This window comes from Melospiza melodia, chromosome 3 (assembly GCF_035770615.1).
Source record: "Melospiza melodia melodia isolate bMelMel2 chromosome 3, bMelMel2.pri, whole genome shotgun sequence".
NCBI classification, from domain to species: Eukaryota; Metazoa; Chordata; class Aves; order Passeriformes; family Passerellidae; genus Melospiza; species Melospiza melodia.
Window position 1 is genome coordinate 138173140 of NC_086196.1, and position 18765 is coordinate 138191904.

The window sequence follows — 18765 nt, forward strand, 5'->3', positions numbered from 1 at the left end:
TCAAAATAAAAATTAAACACAAAAATCAAAATAAAAATAAACACAAAAATCAAAATACAAAATAAATGAAAAAATCCAAATAAACTTTGATAAACACAGAAATCAAAACAAAAAATAGACACAAAAATCCAAATAAAAAATAAATTAAAAAATCCCAATAAATTTTGATAAACACGAAAATCAAACTACAGACTAAACACAAAAATCAAAATAAAAATAAATACATCAAAATAAAAATAAACACAGAAATCAAAATAAAATAAATTTAAAAAATCCAAATAAACTTTGATAAACACAAAAATCAAAACAAAAATAAATTTAAAAAATCAAAATAAACGTTGATAAACACAAAAATCCAAATAAAAAATAAATTAAAAAATCCAAATAAACTTTGATAAACCCAAAAATCAGAATAAACTTTGTTAAAAAAATCCAAATTAAGGAATAATTTTAAAATAAAAATGGAATAATTTTGGGATAAAAATGGAACAATTTTGAAATAAAAATTGAAGAATTTTGGAATAAAAATTGAATAATTTTAAAATAAAAATGGAAGAATTTTGTAATAAAAATTGAATAATTTTAAAATAAAAATTGAAGAACTTTAAAATAAAAATGGAATAATTTTAAAATAAAAATGGAAGAATTTTGGAATAAAAATTGAATAATTTTAAAGTAAAACCAGAAGAATTTTGGTGTTTTTCGTTAAAAATATTTGAATTTTTCAGGTATTTCCGGAGCCAAATTCAAATTGAAAATTTTCCAGGTTTTTTTTGTGGGTTTGGAACCTTTGGCTCCCTCAGGATTCCGAATTTTCAATTTTGGGATTTTTTTAATTTGATTTTTTATGGAAAATTTGGTTTGAAATGGAATTTTTGTGTTTGCAGCCGACGTCGATGAGAGCGATCCGGGCGCGCTACGACCCCTTCCTGCAGGCGCGGCACCGGCTGCAGCAGGTAAAGCTAATTAATTAATTTAATTTAATTTAATTTAATTTAATTTCATTTTATTCCATTTTATTTTATTCCTTTTTATTCCATTTTATTCCATTTATTTCCATTTTATTCAAATTGAGATTAAAGCTACGACCCCTTCCTGCAGGCGCGGCACCGGCTGCAGCAGGTAAATCTAATTAATTTTATTTTATTTTATTTTATTTTATTTTATTTTATTTTATTTTATTTCATTTCATTACATTTTGTTACATTTTATTTTATTTTATTTTATTCCTTTTTATTCCATTTAATTCCATTTTATTCAAATTGAGATTAAAGCTGCGACCCCTTCCTGCAGGCGCGGCACCGGCTGCAGCAGGTGAATCTAATTAATTAATTTATTTTATTTTATTTTGTTACATTTTATTTTATTTTATTTTATTTTATTTTATTCAATTTAATTTTATTTTATTGTATTCCATTCTATTCCTTTTTATTCCATTTAATTCCATTTTATTCAAATTGAGATTAAAGCTGCGACCCCTTCCTTCAGGCGCGGCACCGGCTGCAACAGGTAAATTAATTTATTTTATTTTATTTTATTTTATTTTATTTTATTTTATTTTATTTTATTTTATTTTATTTTATTTTATTTTTTATTTTTAATTTATTTTCTTTCATTCCCAGCTGCAGCAGCTGGGGCACAGCGTGGACAAGGTGGAGCTCATTGCGATGGGAGCGAGAATTTGAATTTTTGTGCGATTTTTTTCATTTTTCCTGCAATAATTTGAATTTTTTTTGTAATAATTTGAATTTTTTTTTGTAATAATTTGAATTTTTTTAAATAATTTTAATTTTTTTAATAATATTTTTGATGTTTAGCTGCAGCAGCTGGGGCACAGCGTGGACAAGGTGGAGCTCATTGTGATGGGGGCGAGAATTTGAATTTTTCCTGTAATAATTTGATTTTTTTCTTTAATGATTTGAATTTTTCCTGTAATAATTTTTTTTTTATTATTTTATTTATTTTATTTATTTTATTTTATTTTATTTATTTTATTTTATTTCATTTCCAGCTGCAGCAGCTGGGGCACAGCGTGGACAAGCTGGAGCTCATTGCGATGGGAGCGAGAATTTGAATTTTCCTGTAATAATTTGAATTTTTTTGTGATTTTTTTTCTATTTTGCTTGTGATAATTTGAACTTTTTGCTAATAATTTTTTTTTGTAATAATTTTAATTTTTTTGTTATATTTTTAATTTCCAGCTGCAGCAGCTGGGGCACAGCGTGGACGAGGTGGAATTCATCGTGATGGGAGCAAGAATTTGAATTTTCTTGTAATAATTTGAATTTTTTTGTGATTTTTTTCATTTTTCCTGTAATAATTTTTATTTTATTTTATTTTATTTTATTTTATTTTATTTTATTTTATTTTATTTTATTTATTTTATTTTTTTATTTTATTTTATTTTTCGCTGCAGCAGCTGGGGCACAGCGTGGACAAGCTGGAGCTCATTGCGATGGGAGCGAGAATTTGAATTTTCCTGTAATAATTTGAATTTTTTTGTGATTTTTTTCAATTTTTTCTGTAATAATTTAAATTTAATTTTATTTTCTTTCATTTCCAGCTGCAGCAGCTGGGGCACAGCGTGGACAAGGTGGAATTCATTGTGATGGCAGCGAGAATTTGAATTTTTGTGCGATTTTTTTCCATTTTTCCTGTAATAATTTGAATTTTTTTGTAATAATTTTTATTTTATTTTATTTTATTTTATTTTATTTTATTTTTATTTTTAGCTGCAGCAGCTGGGGCACAGCGTGGACAGGGTGGAATTCATCGTGATGGGAGCGAGAATTTGAATTTTTGTGCGATTTTTTTTCCATTTTTCCTGTAATAATTTGATTTTTTTTGTAATAATTTTTATTTTATTTTATTTTATTTTAATTTCCAGCTGCAGCAGCTGGGGCACAGCGTGGACAGGGTTGAATTCATCGTGATGGCAGCGAGAATTTGAATTTTTGTGTGATTTTTTTCATTTTTCCTGTAATAATTTGAATTTCTTTGTAATAATTTGAATTTTTTTGTAATAATTTGAATTTTTTTTGTTATATTTTTAATTTCCAGCTGCAGCAGCTGGGGCACAGCGTGGACAAGGTGGAGCTCATTGTGATGGGAGCGATCATTTGAATTTTTGTGCGATTTTTTTCATTTTTCCTGTAATAATTTGAATTTCTTTGTAATAATTTGAATTTTATTTTATTTTATTTCATTTCATTTCATTTCCAGCTGCAGCAGCTGGGGCACAGCGTGGACAGGGTTGAATTCATCGTGATGGGAGCGAGAATTTGAATTTTTGTGCGATTTTTTTCATTTTTCCTGTAATAATTTGAATTTTTTTGAAATAATTTGAATTTTTTTGTAATAATTTTTATTTTATTTTATTTTATTTTTATTTTTCGCTGCAGCAGCTGGGGCACAGCGTGGACAGGGTTGAATTCATCGTGATGGCAGCGAGAATTTGAATTTTTGTGCAATTTTTTTCATTTTTCCTGTAATAATTTGAATTTCTTTGTAATAATTTGAATTTTTTTGTAATAATTTGATTTTTTTTTGTTATATTTTTAATTTCCAGCTGCAGCAGCTGGGGCACAGCATGGACAAGGTGGAGCTCATTGTGATGGGAGCGATCATTTGAATTTTTGTGCGATTTTTTTCATTTTTCCTGTAATAATTTGAATTTCTTTGTAATAATTTGAATTTTATTTTATTTTATTTTATTTTATTTCATTTCCAGCTGCAGCAGCTGGGGCACAGCGTGGACAAGGTGGAATTCATTGTGATGGCAGCGAGAGTTTGAATTTTTTTGTGATTTTTTTCATTTTTCATGTAATAATTTGAATTTTTTGGTAATAATTTGAATTTTTTTGTAATAATTTTTATTTTATTTTATTTTATTTTTATTTTTAGCTGCAGCAGCTGGGGCACAGCGTGGACAGGGTTGAATTCATCGTGATGGGAGCGAGAATTTGAATTTTTGTGCGATTTTTTTCCATTTTTCCTGTAATAATTTGATTTTTTTTGTAATAATTTTTATTTTATTTTATTTCATTTCATTTTCAGCTGCAGCAGCTGGGGCACAGCGTGGACAAGGTGGAATTCATCGTGATGGCAGCGAGAATTTGAATTTTTGTGCAATTTTTTTCATTTTTCCTGTAATAATTTGTATTTTTTTGTAATAATTTGATTTTTTTTTGTTATATTTTTAATTTCCAGCTGCAGCAGCTGGGGCACAGCATGGACAAGGTGGAGCTCATTGTGATGGGAGCGATCATTTGAATTTTTGTGCGATTTTTTTCATTTTTCCTGTAATAATTTGAATTTCTTTGTAATAATTTGAATTTCTTTGTAATAATTTGAATTTTATTTTATTTTATTTTATTTCATTTCATTTCCAGCTGCAGCAGCTGGGGCACAGCGTGGACAAGGTTGAATTCATCGTGATGGGAGCGAGAATTTGAATTTTTTTGTGATTTTTTTCATTTTTCATGTAATAATTTGAATTTTTTGGTAATAATTTGAATTTTTTTGTAATAATTTTTATTTTATTTTATTTTATTTTTATTTTTAGCTGCAGCAGCTGGGGCACAGCGTGGACAGGGTTGAATTCATCGTGATGGCAGCGAGAATTTGAATTTTTGTGCGATTTTTTTTCCATTTTTCCTGTAATAATTTGAATTTTTTTGTAATAATTTTTATTTTATTTTATTTTATTTTAATTTCCAGCTGCAGCAGCTGGGGCACAGCGTGGACAAGGTTGAATTCATCGTGATGGGAGGGACGTTCATGGCCCTGCCCGAGGATTACCGGGATTTCTTCATCAGGAACCTGCACGACGCCCTGTCCGGGCACACCTCCAACAGCGTGGCCGAGGCTGTCAGGTGGGAAATAATTCAGAATTTTAATTATTTTTTTAAAAAAAGTGAAGAAAATTGAGGTTTTTTTGGAAATATTTGGGTTTTGAAAATTGGTCTTGTGTGAAAATATTTGGTTTTTGTGCATTGAATATTCCAAGAACGTGGCTGAGGCTGTCAGGTGAACAAACATTTCTGTGTTTATAAATATGCAATTGAAGTTATTTATTTAAAAATTATTTATTGCTATATTTATAAATGTACAATTTAAGTTAATTATTTTGAAATTATTTATTTGCATATTTATGAATATACCATGTAAATTATTCATGAAATTGTGCATTCACACCTGCACCGTGCCTTATCTGCGCACACCTCCAACAACGTGGCCGAGGCTGTCAGGTGAGGAATTATTTATCATTTCAATTATTTATTTAAAAAAACATGAAGAGAATTGAGGTTTTTTGGGAAATATTTGGGTTTTGGAACATTGGTTTTTGTGTGAAAATATTTGGTTTTTGTGCATTGAATATTCCAGTATTGTGGCAGAGGCTGTCAGGTGAGGAATTATTTTTATATTTGTAAATATAGAATTTAAATTATTTTTTTTAATTATTTATTTCCATATTTATAAATATGCTATTTAGGTCGCTTATTCAAAAATGTGTATATTTCTATATTTATGAATACACCATGTAAATTATTTCTGAAATTGTGCATTTGCACCTGCGCCGTGCCGGGCACACCTCTGATAACGTGGCTGGGGCTGTCAGGTGGGAAATAATTCAGAATTTTAATTATTTTTTTTAAAAAAGTGAAGAAAATTGAGGTTTTTTTGAAAATATTTGGGTTTTGGAACATTGGTTTTTGTGGAAAATATTTGGTTTTTGAGCACTGAATATTCCAACAACCTGGCTGAGGCTGTCAGGTGAACAAATATTTCTGTATTTATAAATATACAGTTTCAATTATTTAGTAAAAAAAATGTTTATTTCTATATTTATAAATGTACAATTTAAGTTAATTATTTTCAAATTATTTATTTGCGTATTTATGAATATACAATGGAAATTATTCATGAAATTGTGCATTCACACCTGCGCCGTGCCCTGTGTGTGCACAGCTCCAACAACGTGGCTGAGGCTGCCAGGTGGGAAATATTTATAATTTATATTTTATTGATCTATTTTATATTTATTTATAAATATACCATGTAAATATATCATATTTATAAATACACAATGGAAATTGTTCATGAAATTGTGCATTCACACCTGCACCGTGCCCCGGGCACAGCTCCAGTAACGTCCCTGAGGCTGCCAGGAGGGAAATATTTATAATTTAAATTATTTATTGATCTATTTTATATTTATTTATAAATGTACCATGTAAATATACCGTATTTATAAATACACAGTGGAAATTATTCATTAAATTGTGCATTTATAATTGAATAAATGCATCAGGAACCTCCACCATGCCTTATCTGGGCACACCTGCAATAAGGTCCCTGAGGCTCTCAGGTGGGAAATATTGAAAATTTAAATTATTTATTTGTCCATTTTATATTTATTTATAAATATTCCATGTAAATATACCATATTTATGAATACACAATGGAAATTATTTATGAAATTGTGCATTCACACCAGCACCGTGCCCTATGTGTGCACACCTCCAATAACGGCCCTGAGGCTGCCAGGAGGGATATATTTATAATTTAAATTATTTATTTGTCCATTTTATATTTGTTTATAAACATACCCTGTAAATATACCATATTTATGAATATACAATGGAAATTATTCATGAAATTGTGCATTCACACCTGCACCGTGCCCTGTGTGTGCACAGCTCCAATAACGGCCCTGAGGCTGCCAGGAGGGAAATATTTATAATTTAAATTATTTATTGATCTATTTTATATTTATTTATAAATATACCCTGTAAATATACCATATTAAGGAATATACAATGGAAATTATTCATGAAATTGTGCATTTATAATTGAATAAATGCATCAGGAGCCTCCACCATGCCTTATCTGGGCACACCTCCAATAAGGTCCCTGAGGCTCTCAGGTGGGAAATATTGAAAATTTAAATTATTTATTTGTCCATTTTATATTTATTTATAAATATTCCATGTAAATATATCATATTTATAAATACACAATGGAAATTATTCATGAAATTGTGCATTCGCACCTGCACTGTGCCCTGTGCACACCTCCAATAACTGCCCTGAGGCTGCCAGGAGGGAAATATTTATAATTTAAATTATTTATTTGTCCATTTTATATTTATTTATAAATATACCATGTAAATATACTGTATTTATGAATATACAATGGAAATTATTTATGAAATTGTGCATTCACACCTGCACCGTGCCCTGTGTGTGCACACCTCCAATAACGTCCCTGAGGCTGCCAGGAGGGAAATATTTATAATTTAAATTATTTATTTGTCCATTTTATATTTGTTTATAAACATACCCTGTAAATATACCATATTTATGAATATACAATGGAAATTATTCATGAAATTGTGCATTCACACCTGCACCGTGCCCTGTGCACAGCTCCAATAACGGCCCTGAGGCTGCCAGGTGGGAAATATTGAAAATTTAAATTATTCATTTGTCCATTTTATATTTATTTATAAATATACCATGTAAATATGTCATATTTATAAATACACAATGGAAATTATTCATTAAATTGTGCATTCACACCTGCACCGTGCCCTGTGCACACCTCCAATAACGTGGCTGAGGCTCTCAGGTGGGAAATATTGAAAATTTAAATTATTTATTTGTCCATTTTATATTTGTTTATAAACATACCCTGTAAATATACTGTATTTATGAATATACAATGGAAATTATTCATGAAATTGTGCATTCACACCTGCACCGTGCCCTGTGTGTGCACAGCTCCAACAACGTGGCTGAGGCTGCCAGGTGGGAAATAATTCCAAATTGATATTATTTATTTTTATATTTATAAGTATACAGTTTAAATTTTATGAAATTGTGCATTTGTAATGTAATAAATACGTCAGGAACCTGCACCATGCCTGGGGTACAGCTCCAACAGCGTGGCCGAGGCTGTCAGGTGGGAAATAATTCCAAATTTGTATTATTTACTTTTATATTTATAAATATACAGTTTAAATTTTATGAAATTGTGCATTTATAATGTAATAAATACGTCAGGAACCTGCGCCGTGCCCTGGGCACAGCTCCAGTAACGTGGCTGAGGCTGCCAGGTGGGAAATAATTCCAAATTGATATTATTTACTTTTATATTTATAAATATACAGTTTAAATTTTATGAAATTGTGCATTTGTAATGTAATAAATACGTCAGGAACCTGCACCATGCCTGGGGTACAGCTCCAACAATGTGACTGAGGCTGCCAGGTGGGAAATAATTCCAAATTGATATTATTTACTTTTATATTTATAAATATACAGTTTAAATTTTATGAAATTGTGCATTTGTAATGTAATAAATACGTCAGGAACCTGCGCCGTGCCCTGGGTACAGCTCCAACAACGTGGCTGAGGCTGTCAGGTGGGAAATAATTCCAAATTGATATTATTTATTTTTATATTTATAAGTATACAGTTTAAATTTTATGAAATTGTGCATTTGTAATGTAATAAATACGTCAGGAACCTGCGCCGTGCCCTGGGCACAGCTCCAATAAGGTCCCTGAGGCTCTCAGGTTTGAAAACAATTCCTGAATTTTTGCTTCCCTTCCCACAAGGGAAGACCCCAGAGAAGGTGAGTGCGGAAACAGGAATACCCTAACGTGAGAAACACAACCTGGATTCGTTCTGTATTGCAAAGTTGTAAAAAAACATGAAAACAAACAATGTAAAGTTTCATCACCAACATCTTTCAAAACTGAACATCACCATTAGCAACGTTAGCAAAATCTGTGCCCAAATTAAGAGGCTGAGGGAAAAGCTGAAAACTCAAACTGCATTTAAAGTCCGGTGATGAGGTTTTCTTTGTTTGAAGAGTTGATGGTTTTCTTTGCAGAGTTGATGTCTCAGTCTTGAATCTTTGTTGCACCTTTGGAGTTTGGTTGTAGAAATGTCGAGTGCAGCACTTTTGGATTTCAGTCCCGACACCAGCACAGGTTTGCTGCATCTCTGTCTGCGCTGACAAACACTGGATGTGGCGCCTGCTGCCATGATCCAGTTGAGGTGTCAGAACATGGGTTGGACTTGATGATCTTACAGGTCTCCTCCAGCCTAGAACTTCTGTGATTCTGTGATTCTGCTGAAGTTGTGATGAGCAGATCATTTATGCAGTAATAGAATCTTGAATCCTGGAAATTTCTGTGAACTGAGGACCAGACTTGTACAACAAGACATGAGTAGGTTATATACATCACGACAATCACATCCTGTGACAGGTAGAAAGTCACTTTGGTTGGAATCTTTACACGTGACAATCTTTTTGTGACGTGACCAGCTCAGGGGGAATATTCACCCATTGTGGGAATATTCACCCATTGTGGGAATATTCACCCATTGTGGGAACATTCACCCATTGTGGGAACATTCACCCATTGTGGGAACATGCACCCATTGTGGGAACATTCACCCATTGTGGGAATATTCACCCATTGTGGGAACATTCACCCATTGTGGGAATATTCACCCATTGCCAGTGGGTGTTGGGATAGGAATCCCAACATTCCCAGTTGGATTGTGATGGGCCAGTCTGGCCCTCACTGCTGTGCTGTGTCACCCCAGAGACACCTTGGCTTGCTGGAGATCACAGCTGGGCACTGAACAAGGCCAGGCTTGTTAGGAACCCCGTTTACCTCAGGAGGAATGGCTTCAGGCAATGGTGAAGAGAAAAAGGAGAGGATTCTGCTGGAGGGTTTAATGTCCAGAGGTTCATTCCATGGTTACAGAGGTCTGAACGTGAGCAGCTGCTCCAACAGAATCCCCCCGCATGCTCTGATCACCTTTTTAAGCTCAGGGACAGGGGAGGGGAGGGGACAGGTGAGCACCAACCAGGTGAGAGGGGCGGGGTCTCAGGGGGGGATGACACCCAGACAGGCCAATGAGCTCTGGGCCTGAGGGGCGTCCTTTGAACTCGACCAACCACAGGAGGCCTTGCTGGGATGTTAAACCTGATTGACAGGACTCACTCAGCATGGGGGCGAGGGGGAGGGGAGAGAGGCACAGGCACACCTGGGGAAGGGAGAGAGGCACGGGCACACCTGGGGAAGGGAGAGAGGTGGAGGCACACCTGGGGAAGGGAGAGAGGCACAGGCACACCTGGGGAAGGGAGAGAGGCACGGGCACACCTGGGGAAGGGAGAGAGGCACAGGCACACCTGGGGAAGGGAGAGAGGCACGGGCACACCTGGGGAAGGGAGAGAGGTGGAGGCACACCTGGGGAAGGGAGGGAGGCACAGGCACACCTGGGGAAGGGAGAGAGGCACAGGCACACCTGGGGAAGGGAGAGAGGCACAGGCACACCTGGGGAAGGGAGAGAGGTGGAGGCACACCTGGGGAAGGGAGGGAGGCACAGGCACACCTGGGGAAGGGAGAGAGGCACAGGCACACCTGGGGAAGGGAGAGAGGCACAGGCACACCTGGGGAAGGGAGAGAGGCACAGGCACACCTGGGGAAGGGAGAGAGGCACGGGCACACCTGGGGAAGGGAGAGAGGCACGGGCACACCTGGGGAAGGGAGAGAGGCACGGGCACACCTGGGGAAGGGAGAGAGGCACAGGCACAGCTGGGGAAGGGAGAGAGGTGGAGGCACACCTGGGGAAGGGAGAGAGGCACGGGCACACCTGGGGAAGGGAGAGAGGCACGGGCACACCTGGGGAAGGGAGAGAGGCACAGGCACACCTGGGGAAGGGAGAGAGGCACGGGCACACCTGGGGAAGGGAGAGAGGCACGGGCACACCTGGGGAAGGGGAACAGACGTGGAGGCACACCTGGGGAAGGAAGGGAGTTTACAACAGCGAGCGGGTACCAGAGCTGTGTCTGCGCTGGTGGCATGCGCCGTTTCTGAGGGTGAACGACAGAGGGTTGCCATTGATGTCAAATAGTCAGTGACAGAATTTAGCAAGATGCTTTCTTTTCCGGCATCCAGGGCAAATAGAAATTTGATTTGATGTCCCACAACAATCTTTTTTAAGGTGCTTTAGTTTACCACAACCTGTCGCAGACATTTCTCCACAGAAATCCCCTCAGTGCCGGGCAGGGGGGGATTCACATCCTGAACTCTCCTCTTGCCGCAGACATTTCTCCACAGAAATCCTTTCTTTCAGATTTCTGTGTCTTCTGGAGGCCAGAGGCTCCGGAAGACAAGGTAAACAATTATTATCAGCTGCTGGGGAATGCAACAGGAACACCTTGATTGGCTCATTTCCTGTGTTTATAATAACAGGGACACCTTGATTGGCTCATTTCCTGTGTTTATAATAACAACAGGGACTCCTTGATTGGCTCATTTCCTGTGTTTATAATAACAACAGGGACACCTTGATTGGCTCATTTCCTGTGTTTATAATAACAACAGGGACACCTTGATTGGCTCATTTCCTGTGTTTATAATAACAGGGACACCTTGATTGGCTCATTTCCTGTGTTTATAATAACAACAGGGACACCTTGATTGGCTCATTTCCTGTGTTTATAATAACAACAGGGACACCTTGATTGGCTCATTTCCTGTGTTTATAATAACAACAGGAACACCTTGATTGGCTCATTTCCTGTGTTTATAATAATAAGAGGAACACCTTGATTGGCTCATTTCCTGTGTTTATAATAACAACAGGGACACCTTGATTGGCTCATTTCCTGTGTTTATAATAACAGGAACACCTTGATTGGCTCATTTCCTGTGTTTATAACAACAGGGACACCTTGATTGGCTCATTTCCTGTGTTTATAATAACAACAGGGACACCTTGATTGGCTCATTTCCTGTGTTTATAATAACAACAGGAACACCTTGATTGGCTCATTTCCTGTGTTTATAATAACAACAGGAACACCTTGATTGGCTCATTTCCTGTGTTTATAATAACAACAGGAACACCTTGATTGGCTCATTTCCTGTGTTTATAATAACAACAGGAACACCTTGATTGGCTCATTTCCTGTGTTTATAATAACAACAGGAACACCTTGATTGGCTCATTTCCTGTGTTTATAATTACAACAGGGACACCTTGATTGGCTCATTTCCTGTGTTTATAACAACAGGAACACCTTGATTGGCTCATTTCCTGTGTTTATAATAACAGGAACACCTTGATTGGCTCATTTCCTGTGTTTATAATAACAGGGACGCCTTGATTGGCTCATTTCCTGTGTTTATAATAACAACAGGGACACCTCGATTGGCTCATTTCCTGTGTTTATAATAACAACAGGAACACCTTGATTGGCTCATTTCCTGTGTTTATAATAACAACAGGAACACCTTGATTGGCTCATTTCCTGTGTTTATAATAACAACAGGGACACCTTGATTGGCTCATTTCCTGTGTTTATAATAACAACAGGAACACCTTGATTGGCTCATTTCCTGTGTTTATAATAACAGGAACACCTTGATTGGCTCATTTCCTGTGTTTATAATAACAACAGGAACACCTTGATTGGCTCATTTCCTGTGTTTATAACAACAGGGACACCTTGATTGGCTCATTTCCTGTGTTTATAACAACAGGGACACCTTGATTGGCTCATTTCCTGTGTTTATAATAACAACAGGGACACCTTGATTGGCTCATTTCCTGTGTTTATAATAACAGGAACACCTTGATTGGCTCATTTCCTGTATTTATAATAACAGGGACACCTTGATTGGCTCATTTCCTGTGTTTATAATAACAGGGACACCTTGATTGGCTCATTTCCTGTGTTTATAATAACAGGGACACCTTGATTGGCTCATTTCCTGTGTTTATAATAACAGGAACACCTTGATTGGCTCATTTCCTGTGTTTATAATAACAGGGACACCTTGATTGGCTCATTTCCTGTGTTTATAATAACAGGGACGCCTTGATTGGCTCATTTCCGCTGTTTATAATAACAACAGGGACACCTTGATTGGCTCATTTCCTGTGTTTATAATAACAACAGGAACACCTTGATTGGCTCATTTCCTGTGTTTATAATAACAGGGACACCTTGATTGGCTCATTTCCTGTGTTTATAATAACAACAGGGACACCTTGATTGGCTCATTTCCTGTGTGTATAATAACAACAGGAACACCTTGATTGGCTCATTTCCTGTGTTTATAATAACAACAGGGACACCTTGATTGGCTCATTTCCTGTGTTTATAATAACAGGGACACCTTGATTGGCTCATTTCCTGTGTTTATAATAACAACAGGGACACCTTGATTGGCTCATTTCCTGTGTTTATAATAACAACAGGAACACCTTGATTGGCTCATTTTCTATGTTTATAATAACAGGGACACCTTGATTGGCTCATTTCCTGTGTTTATAAAAACAGGGACACCTTGATTGGCTCATTTCCTGTGTTTATAATAACAGGGACACCTTGATTGGCTCATTTCCTGTGTTTATAATAACAACAGGGACACCTTGATTGGCTCATTTCCTGTGTTTATAATAACAACAGGGACACCTTGATTGGCTCATTTCCTGTGTTTATAACAACAGGGACACCTTGATTGGCTCATTTCCTGTGTTTATAATAACAACAGGGACACCTTGATTGGCTCATTTCCTGTGTTTATAATAACAACAGGAACACCTTGATTGGCTCATTTCCTGTGTTTATAATAACAACAGGGACACCTTGATTGGCTCATTTCCTGTGTTTATAATAACAACAGGGACACCTTGATTGGCTCATTTCCTGTGTTTATAATAACAGGGACACCTTGATTGGCTCATTTCCTGTGTTTATAATAACAACAGGAACACCTTGATTGGCTCATTTCCTGTGTTTATAATAACAACAGGGACACCTTGATTGGCTCATTTCCTGTGTTTATAATAACAACAGGAACACCTTGATTGGCTCATTTCCTGTGTTTATAATAACAACAGGAACACCTTGATTGGCTCATTTCCTGTGTTTATAATAACAACAGGAACACCTTGATTGGCTCATTTCCTGTGTTTATAATAACAGGGACACCTTGATTGGCTCATTTCCTGTGTTTATAATAACAGGAACACCTTGATTGGCTCATTTCCTGTGTTTATAATAACAACAGGGACACCTTGATTGGCTCATTTTCTATGTTTATAATAACAACAGGAACACCTTGATTGGCTCATTTCCTGTGTTTATAATAACAGGGACACCTTGATTGGCTCATTTCCTGCGTTTATAATAACAACAGGGACACCTTGATTGGCTCATTTCCTGTGTTTATAATAACAGGGACACCTTGATTGGCTCATTTCCTGTGTTTATAATAACAGGGACACCTTGATTGGCTCATTTCCTGTGTTTATAATAACAACAGGAACACCTTGATTGGCTCATTTCCTGTGTTTATAATAACAACAGGAACACCTTGATTGGCTCATTTCCTGTGTTTATAATAACAGGGACACCTTGATTGGCTCATTTCCTGTGTTTATAATAACAACAGGAACACCTTGATTGGCTCATTTCCTGTGTTTATAATAACAGGGACACCTTGATTGGCACATTTCCTGTGTTTATAATAACAGGGACACCTTGATTGGCTCATTTCCTGTGTTTATAATTACAACAGGAACACCTTGATTGGCTCATTTCCTGTGTTTATAATAACAACAGGGACACCTTGATTGGCTCATTTCCTGTGTTTATAATAACAGGAACACCTTGATTGGCTCATTTCCTGTGTTTATAATAACAACAGGAACACCTTGATTGGCTCATTTCCTGTGTTTATAATAACAGGGACACCTTGATTGGCTCATTTCCTGTGTTTATAACAACAGGAACACCTTGATTGGCTCATTTCCTGTGTTTATAACAACAGGGACACCTTGATTGGCTCATTTCCTGTGTTTATAATAACAACAGGGACACCTTGATTGGCTCATTTCCTGTGTTTATAATAACAGGAACACCTTGATTGGCTCATTTCCTGTGTTTATAATAACAACAGGGACACCTTGATTGGCTCATTTCCTGTGTTTATAACAACAGGGACACCTTGATTGGCTCATTTCCTGTGTTTATAATAACAGGGACACCTTGATTGGCTCATTTCCTGAGTTTATAATAACAGGAACACCTTGATTGGCTCATTTCCTGTGTTTATAATAACAGGGACACCTTGATTGGCTCATTTCCTGTGTTTATAATAATAACAGGGACACCTTGATTGGCTCATTTCCTGAGTTTATAATAACAGGAACACCTTGATTGGCTCATTTCCTGTGTTTATAATAACAACAGGAACACTTTGATTGGCTCATTTCCTGTGTTTATAATAACAACAGGGACACCTTGATTGGCTCATTTCCTGTGTTTATAATAACAGCAGGAACACCTTGATTGGCTCATTTCCTGTGTTTATAATAACAGGGACACCTTGATTGGCTCATTTCCTGTGTTTATAATAACAACAGGGACACCTTGATTGGCTCATTTCCTGTGTTTATAATAACAGGGACACCTTGATTGGCTCATTTCCTGTGTTTATAATAACAGGAACACCTTGATTGGCTCATTTCCTGTGTTTATAATAACAACAGGAACACCTTGATTGGCTCATTTCCTGTGTTTATAATAACAGGGACACCTTGATTGGCTCATTTCCTGTGTTTATAATAACAACAGGGACACCTTGATTGGCTCATTTCCTGTGTTTATAATAACAACAGGAACACCTTGATTGGCTCATTTCCTGTGTTTATAATAACAGGGACACCTTGATTGGCTCATTTCCTGTGTTTATAATAACAACAGGGACACCTTGATTGGCTCATTTCCTGTGTTTATAATAGGAACACCTTGATTGGCTCATTTCCTGTGTTTATAATAACAACAGGAACACTTTGATTGGCTCATTTCCTGTGTTTATAATAACAGGAACACCTTGATTGGCTCATTTCCTGTGTTTATAATAACAGGGACACCTTGATTGGCTCATTTCCTGTGTTTATAATAACAACAGGGACACCTTGATTGGCTCATTTCCTGTGTTTATAATAACAGGAACACCTTGATTGGCTCATTTCCTGTGTTTATAATAACAACAGGAACACCTTGATTGGCTCATTTCCTGTGTTTATAATAACAGGGACACCTTGATTGGCTCATTTCCTGTGTTTATAATAACAACAGGAACACTTTGATTGGCTCATTTTCTGTGTTTATAATTAAGGGCCAATCACCAGGGCAAGCCAGGGGACTGAGTCCTTGAACACAACTTTGTTGTAGATTCTTTCTATCTCTTCTTTTCTATCTATTCTTAGCCTAGCCTGGCTGCTCTGCAAACCTCTCTCTATATTCTAATTAGTGTAGTAATAATGTATTATATATAATATCGTAATAAATCAAGCCTTCTGATCAAGAAACAAGATTCACCGTCTCTCTGTCACCAGCAGCGCCCACTCGGGCGCGGTAATAACAACCAAAGCAGACAGGCTTTTCATTAGGGTTTGTTTGTACGGCATTTACAGAATTTTCTCAACGTTTTTCTTGTTTTTCTGAAAGCTTTTCAATTTTATCCATTCGTCGTGTCAAATCGCGTTCCAGTGTTTTTTTCCAAAGCATTGACCTGTGAATTTGCAGCAAACTCCTAAGTTTACTGCGAGCTGTTAGCATCTGTGTGATTGTTGGGCAAAGCTAAAATAATTTTTCTCCATTCATCATCAGCGTTTACAGAAGCAAGATTTTGAATGATGTAAGAGCGGGCTTGTTCATCTGGACACTGCTTGAATTAATTTATCTAAAAAGGAACCATAAGATTCAGTTTCACTTTGTTTGATCAATGGATAAGAGTTAAAATGAGAGCCAGCAGGCTCAAATGAAAGCAAGGCTTTTTTAGCAGCATCTTTAATATCTGTTAACACAGGCCTGGGCAGTTCAGCTGATTGATTTTCAGGGCTGTTGTGAGGGGAATCACCCCCTAATTGAGCAACATCTAGATTGGCATAATCGATTTGTATTATATTATATGTAAATGTTATATATTATAACATGTATATATTATAAAGTATTTGCATATCCTCCAACCACCTTGCTAAGTACTTTTATCCATTGTAATTCCCATAGTAGGAGCTGTGAATTGGTTAAAATCAGAGAAGCCACATTCCTGCAATCAGCAGGAACTAAATCAGAAGAGTTAAAATCATTTTTCAACACACTGTTAAAATAGGGAGAAGAAAATCCACTTTCTTTCAAAGCCTGTCGCAAATCTTTTATATCACGACGATCGAGCCTTGCATATTTTGGATTTCTATATTATCTTATAAAAGACACGAAATGGGAGCTAAAACAAAGCCTGGTTCATAGGAGGCAAAGAACAGAGCTCTGTTTGTGCTGACCTCCTAAAAATAAACATTAAATAACCTTGTTGCCCTCCCAAAGGCAATTCCACAGAGGCCTGATGTGATTTGTCACATCTGCAGCTTGGGAAACTTTTCTGCAATGATAACAAAACTCCCAAGTTTTGGGTCGGCATAAAATGATGTGAATGAGCTCCCTGAGGAGCCGTGTCCTTCACAAAGTCTTTTTCCAACTTATTTTTTATTTTATTTCGATCAAATCCCACTTGCGAAGAGCAGCGGGGGATTTTTGTTGGGTTTTTTGAGCGAGAAAAAGTGGGAGGAAAAAAAAGAAATAAATGAAAGAAATAATGAAAGAAATGAAAGAAATCAAAGGAGCTCAAGGGTTTGGGGAAAATTGGAATGAAGTCGCAGCTTTGAAATAGAAAAAATTGGATTTAAAATCATCTCTGGTGGAAATGATTTTAAAAGTTTTGGGTAGGCATAAAATGATGTGAATGAGTTCCCTGAGGAGCCGTGTCCTTCACAAAGTCCTTTTCCAACTTATTTTTTATTTTATTTCGATCAAATCCCACTTGGGAAGAGCAGCGGGGGATTTTTGTTGGGTTTTTTGAGTGAGAAAAAGTGGGAGGAAAAAAAAGAAAGAAATGAAAGAAATAATGAAAGAAATGAAAGAAATCACAGGAGCTCAAGGGTTTGGCGCCCTCCAGTGGGAAATTGGAATGAAGTCGCAGCTTTGGAATAGAAAAAATTGGATTTAAAATCATTTCTGGTGGAAATGATGGATTTAAAATAATTTAATTTAGAGGTGAGAGCTCTAAAATCAGATTTTTATCAAGCGTTCCTTTCAAAATCACAAGAATTTTAACTTTTCCCTGGTCTGTTGAAGCAGCCTTGCTTTCATGCTCTGCCCGTCCTCTGTCACGCCTTCACGTCACGTGGAATAATTCCTGTTACTCCTGGATCTTCCATCCTACGTAATTCTTTTAACCATTTCCTAAAAATCATCTAACCTTATGGATTCCAACAAAAAAATACCCCAAAAAACCAAAAAAAAACCCAAAAAACCCCCAAAAATAGCTAAAAAACCCCCCAAAAAACCCAAAAAAATACCCCAAAAAAACCCAAAAAAACCCCCAAAAATAACTAAAAAAACCCCAAAACCCCCCCAAAAAAACCCCCAAAATCTGATTTTAGAGCTCTCACCTCTAAATTAAATTATTTTAAATCCATCATTTCCACCAGAAATGATTTTAAATCCAATTTTTTCTATTCCAAAGCTGCGACTTCATTCCAATTTCCCACTGGAGGGCGCCAAACCCTTGAGCTCCTTTGATTTCTTTGATTTCTTTCATTATTTCTTTGATTTCTTTCTTTTTTTCCTCCCACTTTTTCTCGCTCAAAAAACCCAACA

At 36.3% G+C, this 18765-nt stretch overlaps 1 protein-coding gene across 1 annotated transcript in view; it reads left to right on the forward strand.

Annotated features, from left to right (window-relative positions):
- ELP3 (elongator acetyltransferase complex subunit 3) overlaps nt 1-18765 on the forward strand; it is a 420642-nt gene that overhangs the window by 69259 nt on the left and 332618 nt on the right. The window contains exons 15-16 of the mRNA XM_063153391.1: nt 888-956; nt 4720-4874. Of these exons, the coding sequence (XP_063009461.1) occupies nt 888-956; nt 4720-4874 (224 nt within the window). The remainder of the gene's footprint in view (nt 1-887; nt 957-4719; nt 4875-18765) is intronic.